This window comes from Salmo trutta, chromosome 10 (genome assembly GCF_901001165.1).
Source record: "Salmo trutta chromosome 10, fSalTru1.1, whole genome shotgun sequence".
NCBI lineage: Eukaryota > Metazoa > Chordata > Actinopteri > Salmoniformes > Salmonidae > Salmo > Salmo trutta.
This window is the reverse complement of record NC_042966.1, coordinates 23,725,673-23,743,418: the sequence shown is the minus strand read 5'-3', so window position 1 is coordinate 23,743,418 and position 17,746 is coordinate 23,725,673. Positions and strand designations below refer to the sequence as shown.

At 40.5% G+C, this 17,746-nt stretch overlaps 1 protein-coding gene across 2 annotated transcripts in view; it reads left to right on the top strand.

Moving 5' to 3' along the window:
- ttyh2 (tweety family member 2) overlaps positions 1-15,652 on the top strand; it is a 119,629-nt gene extending 103,977 nt beyond the window's left edge. The window contains exons 9-15 of one of the 2 annotated variants that reach the window (XM_029765040.1): positions 10,246-10,338; positions 10,432-10,524; positions 10,686-10,828; positions 11,292-11,483; positions 11,710-11,788; positions 13,153-13,179; positions 13,902-15,652. In XM_029765040.1, coding sequence (XP_029620900.1) covers positions 10,246-10,338; positions 10,432-10,524; positions 10,686-10,828; positions 11,292-11,483; positions 11,710-11,788; positions 13,153-13,179; positions 13,902-13,982 — 708 coding nt within the window. In that variant the 3' untranslated portion in view covers positions 13,983-15,652. The remainder of the gene's footprint in view (positions 1-10,245; positions 10,339-10,431; positions 10,525-10,685; positions 10,829-11,291; positions 11,484-11,709; positions 11,789-13,152; positions 13,180-13,901) is intronic. The other variant, XM_029765041.1, reaches the window with a different exon arrangement.
- Positions 15,653-17,746: the final 2,094 nt, after the last annotated feature.

Genomic DNA, 17,746 nt, shown 5'->3' with positions numbered 1-17,746 from the left:
CCAGGGTCACTGAAGCAGCTTTCAAGACTTGTCTTGTTACTGCTTTTGGCAAAGTAACTATGGAGCTGCTGCAGCTGCTCCTTGAAAGTGTTCATATAGGGGACGTCAGCAAATCAGGCCAGAGCAAGGCGGTGGGCAGAACAAGCCACAGACACCATCCACGGGAAGGCATCCTTTAGCTGTTCTGACACACCACTATGTGGTCCTGTTTGAAGATGAGAAAAATGATGTGTATCAAATCAAATGTATTTATATAGCCCTTCTTACATCAGCTGATATCTCAAAGTGCTGTACAGAAACCCAGCCTAAAACCCCAAACAGCAAGCAATGCAGGTGTAGAAGCACGGTGGCTAGGAAAAACTCCCTAGAAAGGCCAGAACCTAGGAAGAAACCTAGAGAGGAACCAGGCTATATCTTTGGGTTACACTGCGTAGCCCGGCTGTGCCGGTTGGAGATTATAACAGAACATGGCCAAGATGTTCAAATGTTCATAGTCAAATAATAATAATCACAGTAGTTGTTGAGGGTGCAACAGGTCAGCACCTCAGGAGTAAATGTGAGTTGGCTTTTCATAGCCGATCATTGAGAGTATCTCTACCGCTCCTGCTGTCTCTAGAGAGTTGAAAACAGCAGGTCTGGGACAGGTAGCACGTCCGATGAACAGGTCAGGGTTCCATAGCCGCAGGCAGAACAGTTGAAACTGGAGCAGCAGCACGGCCAGGTGGACTGGGGACAGCAAGGAGTCATCATACCAGGTAGTACTGAGGCATGGTCCTAGGGCTCAGGTCCCCCGAGAGAGAGTGAGTGAGAAAGAAAGAGAGAAAGACATAATTAGAGAGAGAGAGCATAGTTAAATTCACACAGGACACCCGATAAGACGATGATACCCCCGGACAGGGCCAAACAGGCAGGATATAACCCCACCCACTTTGCCAAAACACAGCCCACACACCACTACAGGGATAGCTTCAATCACCAACTTACCATCCTGAGACAACGCCGAGTATAGCCCACAAAGATCTCCGCCAGGGCACAACCCAAGGGGGGGGCGCCAACCCAGACAGGAAGACCACGTCAGTGACTCAACCCACTCAAGTGACGCACCCCTCCTAGGGACGGCATGGAAGAGCATCAGTAAGCCAGTGACTCGGCCCCTGTAATAGGGTTAGAGGCAGAGAATCCCAGGGAGAGAGGGGAACCGGCTAGGCAGAGACAGCAAGGGCGGTTCGTTGCTCCAGTGCCTTTCCGTTCACCTTCACACTCCTGGGCCAGACTACACTCAATCATAGGACCTACTGAAGAAATGAGTCTTCAATTAAGACTTAAAGGTTGAGACCGAGTCTGCGTCTCTTACATGGGTAGGCAGACCATTCCATAAAAATGGAGCTCTATAGGAGAAAGCCCTGCCTCCAGCTGTTTGCTTAGATATTCTAGGGACAATTAGGAGGCCTGCGTCTTGTGACCGTAGCGTACGTGTAGGTATGTACGGCAGGACCAAATCAGAAAGATAGGTAGGAGCAAGCCCATGTAATGCTTTGTAGGTTAGCAGTAAAACCTTGAAATCAGCCCTTGCCTTAACAGGAAGCCAGTGTAGGGAGGCTAGCACTGGAGTAATATGATCACATTTTTGGGTTCTAGTCAGGATTCTAGCAGCCGTATTTAGCACTAACTGAAGTTTATTTAGTGCTTTATCCGGGTAGCTGGAAAGTAGAGCATTGCAGTAGTCTAACCTAGAAGTAACAAAAGCATGGATTAATTTTTCTGCATCAATTTTGGACAGAACATTTCTGATCTTCGCAATGTTATGGAGATGGCAAAAAGCTGTCCTTGCAACAATCTTGATATGTACGTCAAAAGAGAGATCAGGGTCCAGAGTAACGCCGAGGTCCTTCACAGTTTTATTTGAGACGACTGTACAACCATCAAGATTAATTGTCAGATTCAACAGAAGATCTCTTTGTTTCTTGGGACCTAGAACAAGCATCTCTGTTTTGTCCGAGTTTAAAAGTAGAATGTTTGCAGCCATCCACTTCCTTATGTCTGAAACACAGGCTTCCAGCGAGGGCAATTTTGGGGCTTCACCATGTTTCACTGAAATGTACAGCTGTGTGTCATCCGCATAGCAGTGAAAGTTAACATGATGTTTTCGAATGACATCCCCAAGAGGTAAAATATATAGTGAAAACAATAGTGGTCCTAAAACGGAACCTTGAGGAACACCGAAATTTACAGTTGATTTGTCAGAGGACAAACCATTCACAGAGACAAACTGATATCTTTCCGACAGATAAGACCAGGCCAGAACTTGTCCGTGTAGACCAATTTGGGTTTCAAATCTCTCCAAAAGAATGTGGTGATCGATGGTATCAAAAGCAGCACTAAGGTCTAGGAGCATGAGGACAGATGCAGAGCCTCGGTCTGACGCCATTAGAAGGCCATTTACCACCTTCACAAGTGCAGTCTCAGTGCTATGATGGGGTCTAAAACCAGACTGAAGCATTTCGTATACATTGTTTGTCTTCAGGAAGGCAGTGAGTTGCTGCGCAACAGCTTTTTCTAAAAATGTTGAGAGGAATGGGAGATTCGATATACACTATGTCACAAGACATAGTGTAAACGGTAGCTTCAGTCTTTACTAAGTCTTTCTTAACAAAATGATAACTCTCTTATAAAATACAATTTTAGTTTTAACATTTTTGAAGTTTTAAAATCCTTTCTAAACTCTGTAGGTATGGGTTTTGTTCTATTTTTATCGTCATCTTTTATCATTTTCCTTCACCAACGGTCATAATGTAATGTCCATCCTTTTTCTCAACATCTTTCTCTTTTTTCCTAGGTCTTCCGTTAACCAGGTCAACTCTCCCATTGGCCACAGCCTAACAAGCGACCTTATTGGTCAAAACTTAAAAGTAAACCAACCTATTCACTTGTAAATTACCAAGTAATTTTAACAAATAAACTCAATACTTGGTTCTACCAAGGGTATTACATAAGACTTTGTGTTGTGTCCATACCAGTCATCACCGCAGCCCCATCAGTGCCCAGGCAACGATGGTGTCTGCCTGGCCATCAGGGACTGATACCAGGTCCAGGAACTGGTTTTAAAGGTGACCCTCTTCGTCCATGTATCTAGAAAACATACACAAATCCATAAACAATTTCATTATTACTCATGGATGCAGTGTGACTGTAGAATATCACTATTCAAAATAATTTTGTAACTCTTATTGAAATAAAACCTGACATGTAAATCCAGCTGCTTATTAGTTGCCACATCTGTAGTTTCATCAGCCTCCAGGCCAATGGCTACAGATGTCTGAATGGCATGTAGGATAGGCTCCTCCACAACTTGGGCCAGAATCTTCAACATTTCGTCCACTATTATGTGTGACCTGTAGTTTGTGTTCTTGCCAATCTTCATGTAAATGAGTACAATGTGAAGTAAGTCTGGTGACATTTAAATATCAAGTGAAGAAATATGAACAAAAACACAGAATTGTGGAGCACTCATTCACCTTGAGCTTTGTGAAATAGTACCAAACCCAGCAATTCAGCAAGCAGTTCAGGGAAGTTTGTGTGATGGGCCTGCTCCCGCTTTGTTAGATGGTCCAGGTATTTAAAACCCCCAATGACGGCCTCATGCTCAAGCACTGTGGTTGGCTCGAATGCACCCATGACTGAGGAGCCTGTGAACAGCAACAGACATAATGCCTTATTATTGAGCCATGGTTAGTACACAATCTGATATCTTTTACATTAGAAGACATTTTGAGAAATTGAAGTATCCAATATAACAATCTTTACCTTTTGCCATCATTGCATGAGCCCTCACACTTTCCATTCGATGCTCTGTCCCTGGGTGCCGGTTAATATAGTCCAAGCTGGACTGTCCAGCCAATGAATCTAGCTACCTAGCTAACTTGCTAAACTAGTAACGTTAGTTAACCATGTTTCTATCATCAACATCCTTGTGGATATTGGATAGCTAATTGCCGTTACATTTGTGGCAGCAATATTATAGATCTAAATTAAGTTTAGTAGAGTTTTTAGGCTATAGCTAGCTTATGTAGTTAACTAGTTGGCTAACTAACGTACCATTCTTGCAGTTTCTCACACAGGTGCACTCTGAGGTGATTCAAGTTAATTGTGTTTCGCGCCACAGTTGCGCGCAGGTGCATTCTGAAATGATTCAAGTGATTTGTGTTTCTTGCGCAGAGCGTCTGTATCGCATACTGGTAACTCGCGTGCTGTGTTTCTTGAGTTGCTTGCTGCCTGCCACAGATCACAGAACTAAATAGCCTTCAGAACTGTATTGAACCCAGACAGATGATCTATTTACCAAGAAATGTGAATGTGCTTTACAGAACTTTATTGAATATATGTTTGGTAGAAATATAATGTTTATTTTGGTCTGGCAGCAATGATTCTGCCGTGGCGCAGCGCCACACTTAAATGAACGCAGAGGGAACACTGGTCTGTGGACACATATAGACACCAGAACAGTGTTACATTAACACACTGCTTAGTGTGAAGCCTTATTAAAATATTTCCAGAGTGCCTTGTCTTTCAAGAAAATTGTAGAGTTAACACTCATGACTATTTGTTAGTGACAGAGACATGGTTGCATTCATCCATTTCGATCCTATGGACTTTACCAAGTGAGATCCTAAGCGAATATGTTATCATCATTTTTTGTTATTATTTAACAAACTACCTTACATATAGTATTTCATGAGGCCTTATTTTGAGGGCCTAGTTTTACCCTAATACGGGGGCTCGAACCCGTACACAAGGGTGTACGCTGTAGGATGTTAGCAATTATAATGAAAGGTTTACACTATTCATTTATGGCAAAGATACTTATATGTTTCCCCTTTCATTTGTGTCTGGTGTTAGCTAGCAGCCAGCATGGAACAAAAGGGGAGAAGGGTCGTTCAAAACTCTGACATTGTTGTCATGTCAACACATCCATCAGTGCTGCTGTGAACTGCATCACAAGAGACATGCCAAATTGGGAGATGCATAAAAAAAAATTGTTGTTGAAATTGATGCAATTTCAATATTGTTTGAGTTGCTTTGTATATCACCGAATTAGCTTGAGATGATTTTACTGCAACACTGCATCTAAGTTCCTGGTGGTTAGCCAGGTGGCTATTATTTTAGCAAGTGACCTAAATCACACATTCAGCAAGTTAGACAGACACAGCAATAAAAAGGCAAATTCAAGGAGCCTCCAAAGAGGCTGAACATTTTCATCGCTACAAATAATTTATAGGACAGCTGGAGATTACTATTCCCAATTACAAAAGAGTACTCCTTTTTTTCATTTTTATTTCCAAAAATGCACTCAAAAATATAGTAGGTTCAAAAATCCATGACAGTGATATCGGATAATTTCCTGTATCATGCTTAATTACACCAACAGAAAATACATTTAGCGGAAGAATATGGAGAACGAACAGAGCACTTCTTCAAGACCCGGAATGTATTAAATAAATAACATTTTTTTTAAAACCTTTAACTTTACAAATGTGAACATAGAGGACAGAGAAAAGTCAACACTACACAATTTTGTATGCTTTTCAGGAACACATTAGGGCAATGATAATCTCATATTCAGCTAAACTTAAATCTGAGTTAGAAATTAAAATGAAAGAAAAATAAATCACTATTTTAGGAAAAAGCCCATAAGAAATCTTTACAAGGTAAAGAAGAAAATACAATTTCTTAACTTATGAAGAGAGACAACAACCAACAACTACAGTTTAAACTCAAATAAAGCATACTATTTAATGGAAAATAAAGATGTTGATTTATCAGTTATAGCTGTTGATTCCGAAAAGGCATTTGACCATCTTGAATGCCCTTTTCAAATAAAAACGTTGGAAGCCTTCAACTTTTCAGCTGAAATAATTCATTTTATGAAAATATTTGATAAATATCCTGAAGCAAAAATATACACAAATAATATATTTTCTGATACATTTTCTTTAGAAGGGGGCACAGGACAGGGATGTCTCCCCCCTCCAGTTTGCACTGGCAATTGAACCGCTTGCAGAAAGAATTAGGACAGGACCCAAACGTATAAGGTATCAGTATTGGTAAACTTGAATATAAACTAAACTTATTTGCTGATAATCTCCTGATATTTTTTTATTTATTTATTTTATTTTACCTTTATTTAACCAGGTAGGCTAGTTGAGAACAAGTTCTCATTTGCAACTGCGACCTGGCCAAGATAAAGCGTAGCAATTCGACACATACAGCAACACACAGTTAACACATGGAATAAACATGGAATAAACAAGACATACAGTCAATAATACAGTAGAACAAAAGAAAACAAAAAGTCTATATACAGTGAGTGCAAATGAGGTAAGTTAAGGCAATAAATAGGCCATGGTGGCGAAGTAATTACAATATAGCAATTAAACACTGGAATGGTAGATGTGCAGAAGATGAATGTGCAAGTAGAGATATTGGGGTGCAAAGGAGCAGGATAAATGAATACAGTATGGGGATGAGGTAGGTAGATGGATGGGCTGTTTACAGATGGGCTATGTACAGGTGTAGTGATCTGTGAGCTGCTCTGACAGCTGGTGCTTAAAGCTAGTGAGGGAGATGTGAATCTCCAGCTTCAGAGATTTTTCAGTTCGTTCCAGTCATTGGCAGCAGAGAACTGGAAGGAAAGGCTGCCAAAGGAGGAATTGGCTTTGGGGGTGACCAGTGAGATATACCTGCTGGAGCGTGTGCTACGAGTGGGTGCTGCTATGGTGACCAGTGAGCTGAGATAAGGTGGGGCTTTACCTAGCAGAGACTTGTAGATGACCTGGAGCCAGTGCGTTTGGCAACGAGAATGAAGCGAGGGCCAGCCAACGAGAGCGTACAAGTCGCAATGGTGGGTAGTGTATGGGGCTTTGGTGACAAAACGGATGGCACTGTGATAGACTGCATCCAATTTGTTGAGTAGAGTGTTGGAGGCTATTTTATAGATGACATCACCAAAGTCGAGGATCGGTAGGATGGTCAGTTTTACGAGGTTGTGTTTGGCAGCATGAGTGAAGGATGCTTTGTTGCGATATAGGAAGCCGATTCTAGATTTCATTTTGGATTGGAGATGCTTAATGTGAGTCTGGAAGGAGAGTTTACAGTCTAACCAGACACCCAGGTATTTGTAGTTGTCCATGTATTCTAAGTCAGAGCCATCCAGAGTAGTGATGCTGGACAGGCGGGCAGTGATCGATTGAATAGCATGCATTTAGTTTTACCTGCGTTTAAGAGCAGTTGGAGGCCACGGAAGGAGAGTTGTATGGCATTGAAGCTCGTCTGGAGGTTATAGCTCGACTGAATATTATATAGCTGAGTAATATTGAACACTAAATTCCCTCTTTTTAAAAACTATTTTCTGAATATTCTAAAATCTCAGGGTATAAAAGTAACATGGAAAAAAATAAAATAATGACAATAGGAAAAATACAAAATAATAACTAATGATCAACAGCAATCCTTTAAGTGGACCACAAAAAATATGAAATACTTATGATGCTTAATAAGTGACACAAACAACAAATATATAAAAATAACTTTATCTTATTACTCAACAACATGAAAGCAGATCTAATTAAATGGATCAATCTTTCCATAAATCTTACTGGTAGAATAAACCTCTTTAGAATGACCTGGCTCCCAAGGTTTTTATACTTATTTTCGCTAATGCCATTTACCCCACCAAAGGCATTCTTTAAAAAAGTAGACACAGTCATAACAGACTTTATATGAGCAAATCAAATTCATAGAATATTGGAATAAAAAGGAAAGTTTTACATCTCTCTAAATTGCATCAACTCGCCACCCAAGGCTTTTACCTGCAACATATTGTTAAATCCACTAAAGAGGAACAATGGGTACATATTGAAGATGTGCATGCTCATCCCCAGAATCTTTTCACATGTCTATTTTTAAAGGATAAAGCTAAGAACATCACTTCATAGTTAAGAACACTATAACAATATAGAATAAAATTAAATGGATTCTACAACAACCAATATCACTCCCTAAAAACACACCCCTATGAAACAATCCTTGGACAGCTTTTCAGAATCCACCGATAAATTGGCCCACATGGAAATCTAAAGGCATAGAAACCGTAAATGACTTGTTAATAGGAAATACAATTATTTCCATGACAGAATTAAAAAGCAATTTTGGGCTGACCAATGTTTAATTTATTTTTTAAATGCAACTTAAAAGTTTGATATCATGAAATATCGATCTGAAATCTTTTTGACATTTGACAATGTTGAGGGAATCCTATTTGAGTCAGAAAAGGATAGTCATATGAAAGGTAAGATATACAAAACCTTGCAGAGAGCTAACAATCGCGCAGAAAATATCTAGAAACTAACTGACATTGGCACAAGATGGAGTGTTGGAACATAACTAACAAATGTACAGTTAACGAAAATGTACGCTTAATCCAGTATAAACTAATGTTTAATACAAGAGACAAAATTCACAAATTCTACAGCACAACGGCAGAGACATGTCTTAAGTGGAAAACTAACAATGACTAAATAATTCATGCCTTCTGGGAGTGCTATAAAGTCCAAAAGTTATGGGCGGAGTTAGTAAATTGGATGTCAGAAGTTTTATGATTAATCCGTCCATCTGTACATTTCAAGACGTTGCATATGAGGGTATGGTTAGATACCCAATGGGTTAGACTATCATTTTCAGAAAAAAAGTTTACTTAAAAACTGGAAATCAAATGATCATCCATGGTTAATAAGGATCCGCCCCTTTTTTTTTTTTTTTTTTTTCGTCTAAAGTGACATACCCAAATCTAACTGCCTGTAGCTCAGGATGTGAAGTAAGATTATGCATATTCTTGATACCATTTGAAAGGAAACACTTTGAAGTTTGTGGAAATGTGAAAACCTATATATTTAAACAAACAATTCTCAAAATCAACGTGCATTAGAGCATGCTGGGAAATATGATAATAATGTTTGTGGTCTTGGTTCAATGTGATTGTGTATGAGTTTCAGGCCCCTGTTTCCAGGTAAAACTAGGCCCTCTAAATAAGGCTTTATGAAATACATATGGTATTGTGTTAAAGAATTTAGTGTTTTATGATAACATATTCGCTTAGGATCTCGCTTGGGGATAGTCAATAGGACCGAAAATGGATGAATGCAACAACCATGTCTCTGTCACTAACCAATGAAGTCATGGGTGGTAACTCTACAATTTACTCGGTAGGCAAGGCACTCACAGTGTGTTAATTTAACACTGTTCTGGTGTCTATATGAGACCACAGACTCATGACTTTCAGTGTTGATTTAACGCTCTGTGTTAATTTCTTTGTTTGTTTTTGAACACTGGAGAATTTGTTGTGTAGGGTTCGAGTCATAGGGTTCATACTACGCTCCCAAAATTCCTTAGATCAGTGTCTAAGGGGTAAATTAATGTGGTTTACAGTCTACTTGCTGTTTGGGTGGGTGGAGTGCACAGGGCAGTGTGCAGATTCTGTTGGATGAGACTAACTTGCTGTTAATGATTGGTTTTTGTCGCCCTATGCTGGACAAAAGCTGAACTGACAAGCCCACTAGTGTATTAAAGTTATAATCCATCCTAAACCATGAATTCCTATGATTAACAGTGTTAAATAACACTAATATGTGAAAACAATATTTTTTGTTAACACATTTTTCATTTTGTTTTTATAGTAAGGGTGGTAGCAACATGTGAAAAATAGTTGTGGAAATCTGTTGCAAATCAGCTTGCTCTCTGCCAGAGACTCTGGGTTGGCTGGCTAGGTAGCAAGCTAGTAAACGTAAATACACACATTAAGTCAATATCCGCAAGCGAAATATAAACTTTGTCGTGATGATATAAACTGATGGATGTGCTCTATACAAGTATGTCCATACCATCTATTGGCTGATTTGGCGACTTGGAGTGCAGGTAATTGTCTTAAAAGCGTTATGAAATGTGATAGTGTGTCATCCCCTATCTCTAGTGAGGAGAACCATGTAGCTATGACGCATTATACACGATTTCATGATTTCACAGATGGGCCACTTAGAAGTTAAATCATTTTTACCCATTGATAGAACATCGGCTTTTACCAACCTGACAGGAGTTTCATGATTGTTATTTCTGTGGGTGGATTATCCCTTTAAATGTACACTACCCAAAATTTGGCATGTTGTTTTGTGTGTGTGTGTGTGTGTGTGTTTGCAGTCTCTGACCATCTTCCAAAGGTCTCTGACCACCATGCAGATCCAAATACAGGGCCTGCTGCAGTTTGCTGTGCCTCTCTTCCCCACCGCTGAGGTCAGTGTTGAATTTTCCTATGGCATAATGCGTCCCGTCTGTGTAAGCATAGAATTTTATGAGTACTGAATCCTACACTTGTCTTCTCTACAGAGAGACCTAATGGGCATCCAGCACCTGCTCAACTCCACAGAGGCTAGCCTCCACCAGTTGACTGCCCTGCTGGATTGTAGAGGGCTCAACAAGGTACAGGACACCACCACTGAGTCCCACTGCATGGACCTAGTTCCTTGTGACAGTGGCTCTGCTGTGTACATCTCTTCACAACATGTCTCAGAGAGATATTGTCTGCTATCTGCAAATGTGTTTGTGTGTGTGTTTGTTTGTTTCCTCCCTCCACGCTGTAGGACTACCTGGATGCGCTGATCGGTGTGTGTTATGACGGGGTGGAGGGCCTGCTATACCTCTGCCTCTTCTCCATCCTGGCAATTTGTGCCTTCTGTGCCATGCTGTGTGCCATCCCCCGGGCATGGACACATATCGCCAGCAGGTCAGGAGGGGCCCTCCCACCGAGTCTCTTACATTACATTTACATTACATTTGAGTCATTTAGCAGACACTCTTATCCAGAGCATTTTGCAATCAATCCAGTCAACTAAAGTAGATAAGACAACCACATATCATGATCACGAGAATAGGAACCAGTGCTAGTGAGAATCACAGTTACCATCTTTCTCTCTATCGCCCTTTTATAGAACAAGAGTGTAAACATCCATTGTGTTTATTTTATTTATTTATTTATTTACTTCACCTTTATTTAACCAGGTAGGCAAGTTGAGAACAAGTTCTCATTTACAATTGCGACCTGGCCAAGATAAAGCAAGCAGTTTGACACATACAACAACACAGATTTACACATGGAGTAAAACTATATACTGTACATACACCTTACCAAGTCACTAAATCATCCTCAAAATCTATGCCCCTGACCTCCAGCCTTTCTCTTCTCTCAGGGAGCGTGATTATGACGATATAGACGAGGAGGACCCATTTAACCCTCAGGCCAGACGCATGACGACCCACAACCCCAACCATGCCACCAACGTGCACAGCTTCTGCAGCTACAGCAGCAGTATGGGCAGCCAGAGCAGCCTCCACCCGCCTGCCGCACAGGCTGTGTCCAATGCACCCGTTTCAGAGTACATGTGAGTCAGTCCAGCCCTGGCCTGGTGTGGAGTGTATGGTAATGCACAGTCTAGTGTGCTATACGTATGAACATACTGAAGCTAAAGTAAAGCTAACTGTGAAATGTAGTCATCATGATCGCTAAGATGACATACTGGCCCAAAGTGCTATGTTCTTGTGCTGTGGCCACTTTTTTTGGTGATAGGGAATGTTTGTTTAACTCTCTCCTTCGCTCTCCCTTCTCAGGAACCAGTCGGCGCTGTTCGGGGGGAACCAGCGGTACGAGAACGTTCCTCTGATCGGGAGAGGCTCACCTCCCCCCTCGGTGCGTTAGGTCCCAGAGGCCATGTCTTTCTTGCGATGTCACTCAGGGTTGGGGTCAATTCCAATGGGGAGAATTGGAATTTCAATTTGAAATTTCTGTTTGCTTTCTGAATTGACTAAATTGAAATTGATCCCAACCATGATGCCACTGTCCCACATACTCTCAAGTCAATCAGCATTGTAATACTGATCTCTCTCTCATCACCAGTATTTGTGTTCTGTTATTTAATTGATTCAGTGACCCGATAGGACTTGTTCCTGTGTTTATTTTCTGTTTGCAATGTCATCTCTGGTAAATACCTGACAGCTGGGGCTCAGACTGCTCTTTAACTCTAGTTTGAGTCCTTTTCCCATATGATGCTCTCTCTGCATGATGCCTTCCTTAAATTTCTCAAGTCAGCATTACTTTGACTTGAAGTTGGTCTTGTAGTTTGTTTCTCACGAGTTGTGACGAGAGAGTTTTTCTCAAGATATGACATCCATATGATAATACATTTCCAATACTGAAATCCATCAGTAAGGCTTTTGATCATGGTCATAATTTTGATGACATATCAGAGAGCACACTGCTAACTTTGTGCCTTTACCTGTCTATCTACCATAACTGTAGATTGCTGACTCATAACCGAAGTAGTAGGACAGTGAAAGAGAAGTTTAACATGGACATAGCATGTTACTTAGACCAATGCCCTGGGGAGGATGTCACAGGTGTTAGTCCTTATTTGGTCACTTTCCTTCTCTCTTAAAGTATCTCTCTCTCTCCTCCTCTCTTTCACCCCCCTCTATTGCCTCGTAGTGGCAGCTCTTTAGATCTATTCTCATGTCGAGGAGACAGGCCACGTTTTTAGGATGAATACATTTTCCATCAAGCTTAACCTTTCAAAATGCCTGCTGTGCCTAATTAAATTTGATAAAGAGACAGATATCACGCATCTCATATATTATGGGTATCTACTGTAGCTGCCTGCCATCCTTCCCACGGGATGACGTTTTTATATTTGACTGAAAATAAGGTTTACTACCTGAGACTAATGCTGAGTCCCACATGGCACTAACACATCTTATTTATTTGATTTTAAAAGCAGTGGATTATATAGGGGATAGGGTGCCATTTGGGACGAACTCTAAAGTGTTAAACCGTATCTACCTCTGTGCTTTCCCCTGCCTTCTCTCTCTACTACCATTTGGCTGTGATGATTATGTCATGTCATGTGGTGCCTTTCTGGACCCATATCTACCTTTCTGCAAAGCGTGCGCTCTACCTTTTCAGCTAACAGCTTCTTTGATATTTTTTGTTTGTTTGTTGTTTATATGTTTGTTTGTATTTCATTTCTTACTTCCTTATTTTTTTATCAACTTTTGGAGGTATACACTCAGCAATTTAGAAACAGAGTAAGTTGTTTTCTGCTCCTCTTTGGACCTCTCTACTGTCTGAAGGACAAGATAGACTCCCAGTTGCTTTTCCCCCTGCCTTCGTTTAAAATCATCTCTTTTTTATTTACCTCCATTTTCATTTTGAAACTGCATTTTCTATTTCACCTCTGGCATGGCTTTGAACTGCAAACCTTACTGTTCATGACATCATCCTCATGACATCATCATCATTCCAGTTGTATGTTTGACCCAGTCAGGTCTGTTTCCCTGTGCTGTTGGGAGTGTGGTGGTGTACCCTATCCTCACATCTCCTCCCTGGGTTGGGACATGTTTTCAGAGACACATCGGCAGCCCTATGTGTGCATGCCGCAAACCTTCCCTCTGTGTAATTCTATAGCTGTTACCGCCATAAGGTGCCGAGCGTCAGGCTTGTCGTTATGCTTGGTCTGGTGCTATAGAATTCTAGAGTCATGGTATGCCCCTTGTCTCACCTACCGCCTGAGAAGGCTTGATTGATAAGAAGGGACCTACAGTGTTGTCTGACTCTCAGTCCAATCAATGTTTGGCATAGACACAGTATTGTCTCCCCTAGCTACCTACCCTTCCTTCCTGTCTCGCTGTTTAGATACTGTTCTGAAAGAGTACTATGTTCTTCTATACTGTTGTGTGTTTCATTCACTATAAGTCGCCCGGTGTTGTCTCTAATTGTGTGTCCTGTGATATTATGTTTTCCCCTACAGTACTCCCCCAGCATGAGGGCCACTTACCTGTCCATGACTGAGGACCAGATCAGACACTTTGGGAATGATTTCCAGGCATAGAGCTGCTCCTCGCTCGATCTTTCTTCTCTTTCACTTCTGCCATCTCCGAGAGGGGTTCTCAAACAGGCGAACACGCACACACACAAAAACAACTACTCCAGCAGTGTGTGACTCTGTGGCTGCTGCACGGACCCTATCCTCGTCCAACTCACTGGAATGGACCAAGGCCTGATATGAGGAAAGGTGTCACACCCACAGTTGTCCCATCCCAAACCCCAGAGCATAATGTGTATGTCTCAGTCACTGTGACTCCAGCCCATATTCTATTATATGATTCTATTCATTCTATTTGTAATAAGGATTTATTTTAAAAACACTAGCTTGATTCATTCACTCCGACGAGACAAAAGCAACTTTTACAAGAAATTACTTTAATAATGATCTAAATTGTTCAGAAACGAATGATTTGTATCCATCTATTTTGAAGTGAAACGTCTTATAAAACATATTTTAAGAATTGAAGCATGTTTTTGGGCATATAACCACTCCCTATTCTCCAAAACAGATTTTCTGTAATTACAGTATATCTACTGTAAGTCTATGACTGCTTGTGACTATTCCTCTCTTGCTAAAAGACATTCTCTACCTGACCTCTTCAAAGACTTAATGTGGACTGCTGAACTGGAGGAACCAGCCATAATACATTAATTATTCAAATCAAAAGAAGGAATCATACCATTCTGTTCATATCTGAAATTGGCCAAGCACAAAGACATCAGAAATTACATTTTCACATTCTTAGAACTGAATACTGTAATTTCGACTGTCGGCGGGTCCTCCTTTTCCCTTCAAGGCAACAGACAACATATGCCATAATATTAGTTATATGTTTCCACATACAGTTGAGACCTAAACCTTGTGAAGCACAAACTCAACTCTGATTGTATGGTAGGGCCTGGGATAGTGACCCTGCCCAGCACTGATCTTTTGCAGATACCCCTCTGTGTTGCTTGCTCTCCTCCATTCAATAAATCCTGCACGGTGTCTGACACGGGATTTTATGTTTTGAGCCATCATTTCAACGACTAAGACATGTTACAAATGTTATTTGTCCACATACAGTAACTGATTGGTATTTAAACTATACTGTATGTTGACTTCTGTAAATACCTTGTAAGTTTACAGATTGTTGTGTCTTATTTTGTAGTATTTTTCATTCCTTTTAGGGTTGTCCTAATGTGCCACTGGTTGTGCGATATCTGTAGCTTGTTTTAAACCAATAAAGCCCTTAGGAGAGCATTGTTCTGCCATAATATCAGATATTCTTTTCAGAGGCCGTTGTTAAATGATGGCATTAGGTTGGAAGTGTATTGTAATAGTACCATATCAACTTCAGTTTTGGTCATGACTTGGAAGCGGCTGCAAACTATCATGGTGAGAGAAATAGTGTTTAGACAGCAGTTTTAACCTTACTAATGATCATTTTCTTCCATTTTGAGAAAACATATCATCATACTCTTAATGAACAGACCGGTTTGAGCTATCGTCAGATAATGTTTAATTCTGTAGGATTTTATAATATTATTTTGTTTGTTTTGTTAATTTTTTCAGTTTGAATGCATGTGAAGTAGCGCTGTCTACAACCATTGAGAGTGGTGCTTGATGTGTATCTATCCTCAGAGATGGGATATAATTGTGAATTAATAATAAAATACTTTTGAGTATTCTCATATTGTGTTTGGTGTATCTTTATTCTACGAATGCCTTATGCACATATTTTTTTTAAGTCCCAAAATGAAAGTGTGGCTAACCTGACTGACACTTTGCATAATTAATTGGATGTGAAAGACCATCAGCCTTAGGTAAGTGTAAGGACGACTTGGTTAGCCACACAGGTGTACAAGGAAAATATAATTTTACATAGTCATTGGGTTACACCGAGCTCCTGTGCAAACCATCCTTTTTCAAAACTCTGTCCTGGGCTTCTTCAATGAGATTTAACGGTGGTTGGAATCCAATAAATGTTGCATTAACGCCACCTACTAAACTGGAGTATACCTCCCTTATGCTTTATTTGAAAAAAATATTTATATACAGTTGAAGTCGGAACTTTACATACACCTTAACCAAATACATTTAAACTCAGTTTTTCACAATTCCTGACATTTAATCCTAGTAAAAATGCCCTGTCTTAGGCCAGTTAGGATCACCACTTTATTTTAAGAATGTGAAATGTCAGAATAATAGTAGAGAGAATGATTTATTTCAGCTTTTATTTCTTTCATCACATTCCCAGTGGGTCAGAAGTTTACATACACTCAATTAGTATTTGGTAGCATTGCATTTTAATTGTTTAACTTGGGTCAAACGTTTCGGGTAGCCTTCCACCAGCTTCCCACAAAAAGTTGGGTGAATTTTGGCCTATTCCTCCTGACAGAGCTGGTGTCAGGTTTGTAGGCCTCCTTGCTCGCACACGTTTTATCAGTTCCGCCTATATATTTTCTATAGAATTGAGGTCAGGGCTTTGTGATGGCCACTCCAATACCTTGAGTTTGTTGTCCTTAAGCCATTTTGCCACAACTGTGGAAGTATGCTTGGGGTCATTGTCCATTTGGAAGACCCATTTGCAACCAAGCTTTAACTTCCTGACTGATGTCTTGAGATGTTGCTTCAATATCTCCACATAATTTTCATTCCTCGTGATGCCATCTATTTTGTGAAGTGCACCAGTCCCTCCTGCAGCAAAGCACCCCCACAACATGATGCTGCCACTCCCATGCTTCACGGTTGGGATGGTGTTCTTCGGCTTGCAAGTCTCCCCCTTTTTCCTCCAATCATAACGATGCTCATTATGGTCGAACAGTTCTATTTTTGTTTCATCAGACCAGAGGACATTTCTCCAAAAAGCACAATTTTTGTCCCCATGTGCAGTTGCAATCCGTAGTCTAGCTTTCTTATGGCGGTTTTGGAGCAGTGGCTTCTTCCTTGCTGAGTGGCCTTTCAGGTTATGTCGATATAGGACTCGTTTTACTGTGGATATAGATACTTTTGTACCCGTTTCCTCCAGCATCTTCACAAGGTCCTTTGCTGTTGTCCTGGGATTGATTTGCACTTTTCACACCAAAGTACGTTCATCTCTAGGAGACAGAGCGTGTCTCCTTCCTGAGCGGTATGATGGCTGCGTGGTCCCATGGTGTTTATACTTGCGTACTATTGTTTGTACAGATGAACGTGGTAACTTCAGACATTTGGAAATTCCTCCCAAGGATGAATCTGACTTGTGGAGGTCTACAATTGTTTTTCTGAGGTCTTGGCTGATTTCTTTTGTTTTTCCCATGATGTCAAGCAAAGAGACACTGAATTAGGCCTTGAAATTCATCCACAGGTACACCTCCAATTGACTTAAATGATGTCAATTAGCCAATCAGAAGCTTCTAAAGCCATGGCATATTTTTCTGGAATTTTCCAAGCTGTTTAAAGGCACAGTCAACTTAGTGTATGTAAACTTCTGACCCACTGGAATTGTGATACAGTGAAATAAGTGAAATATTCTGTCTGTAAACAATTGTTGGAAAAATTCCTTGTGTCACGCACAAAGTAACCAACTTGCCAAAACAATACTTTGTTAACAAGAAATTTGTGGAGTGGTTGATGAAAAACGAATTTTAATGACTCCAACCTAAGTGTATGTACATTTCTGACTTCAACTGTACAAATAAAGCAACAAATACTGTACGATCTATCCCTACTGTACACTCACTAAAAACCCACCACCCTACTCCACTATATATACAAAAGTATGTGGACACCCCTTCAAATTAGTG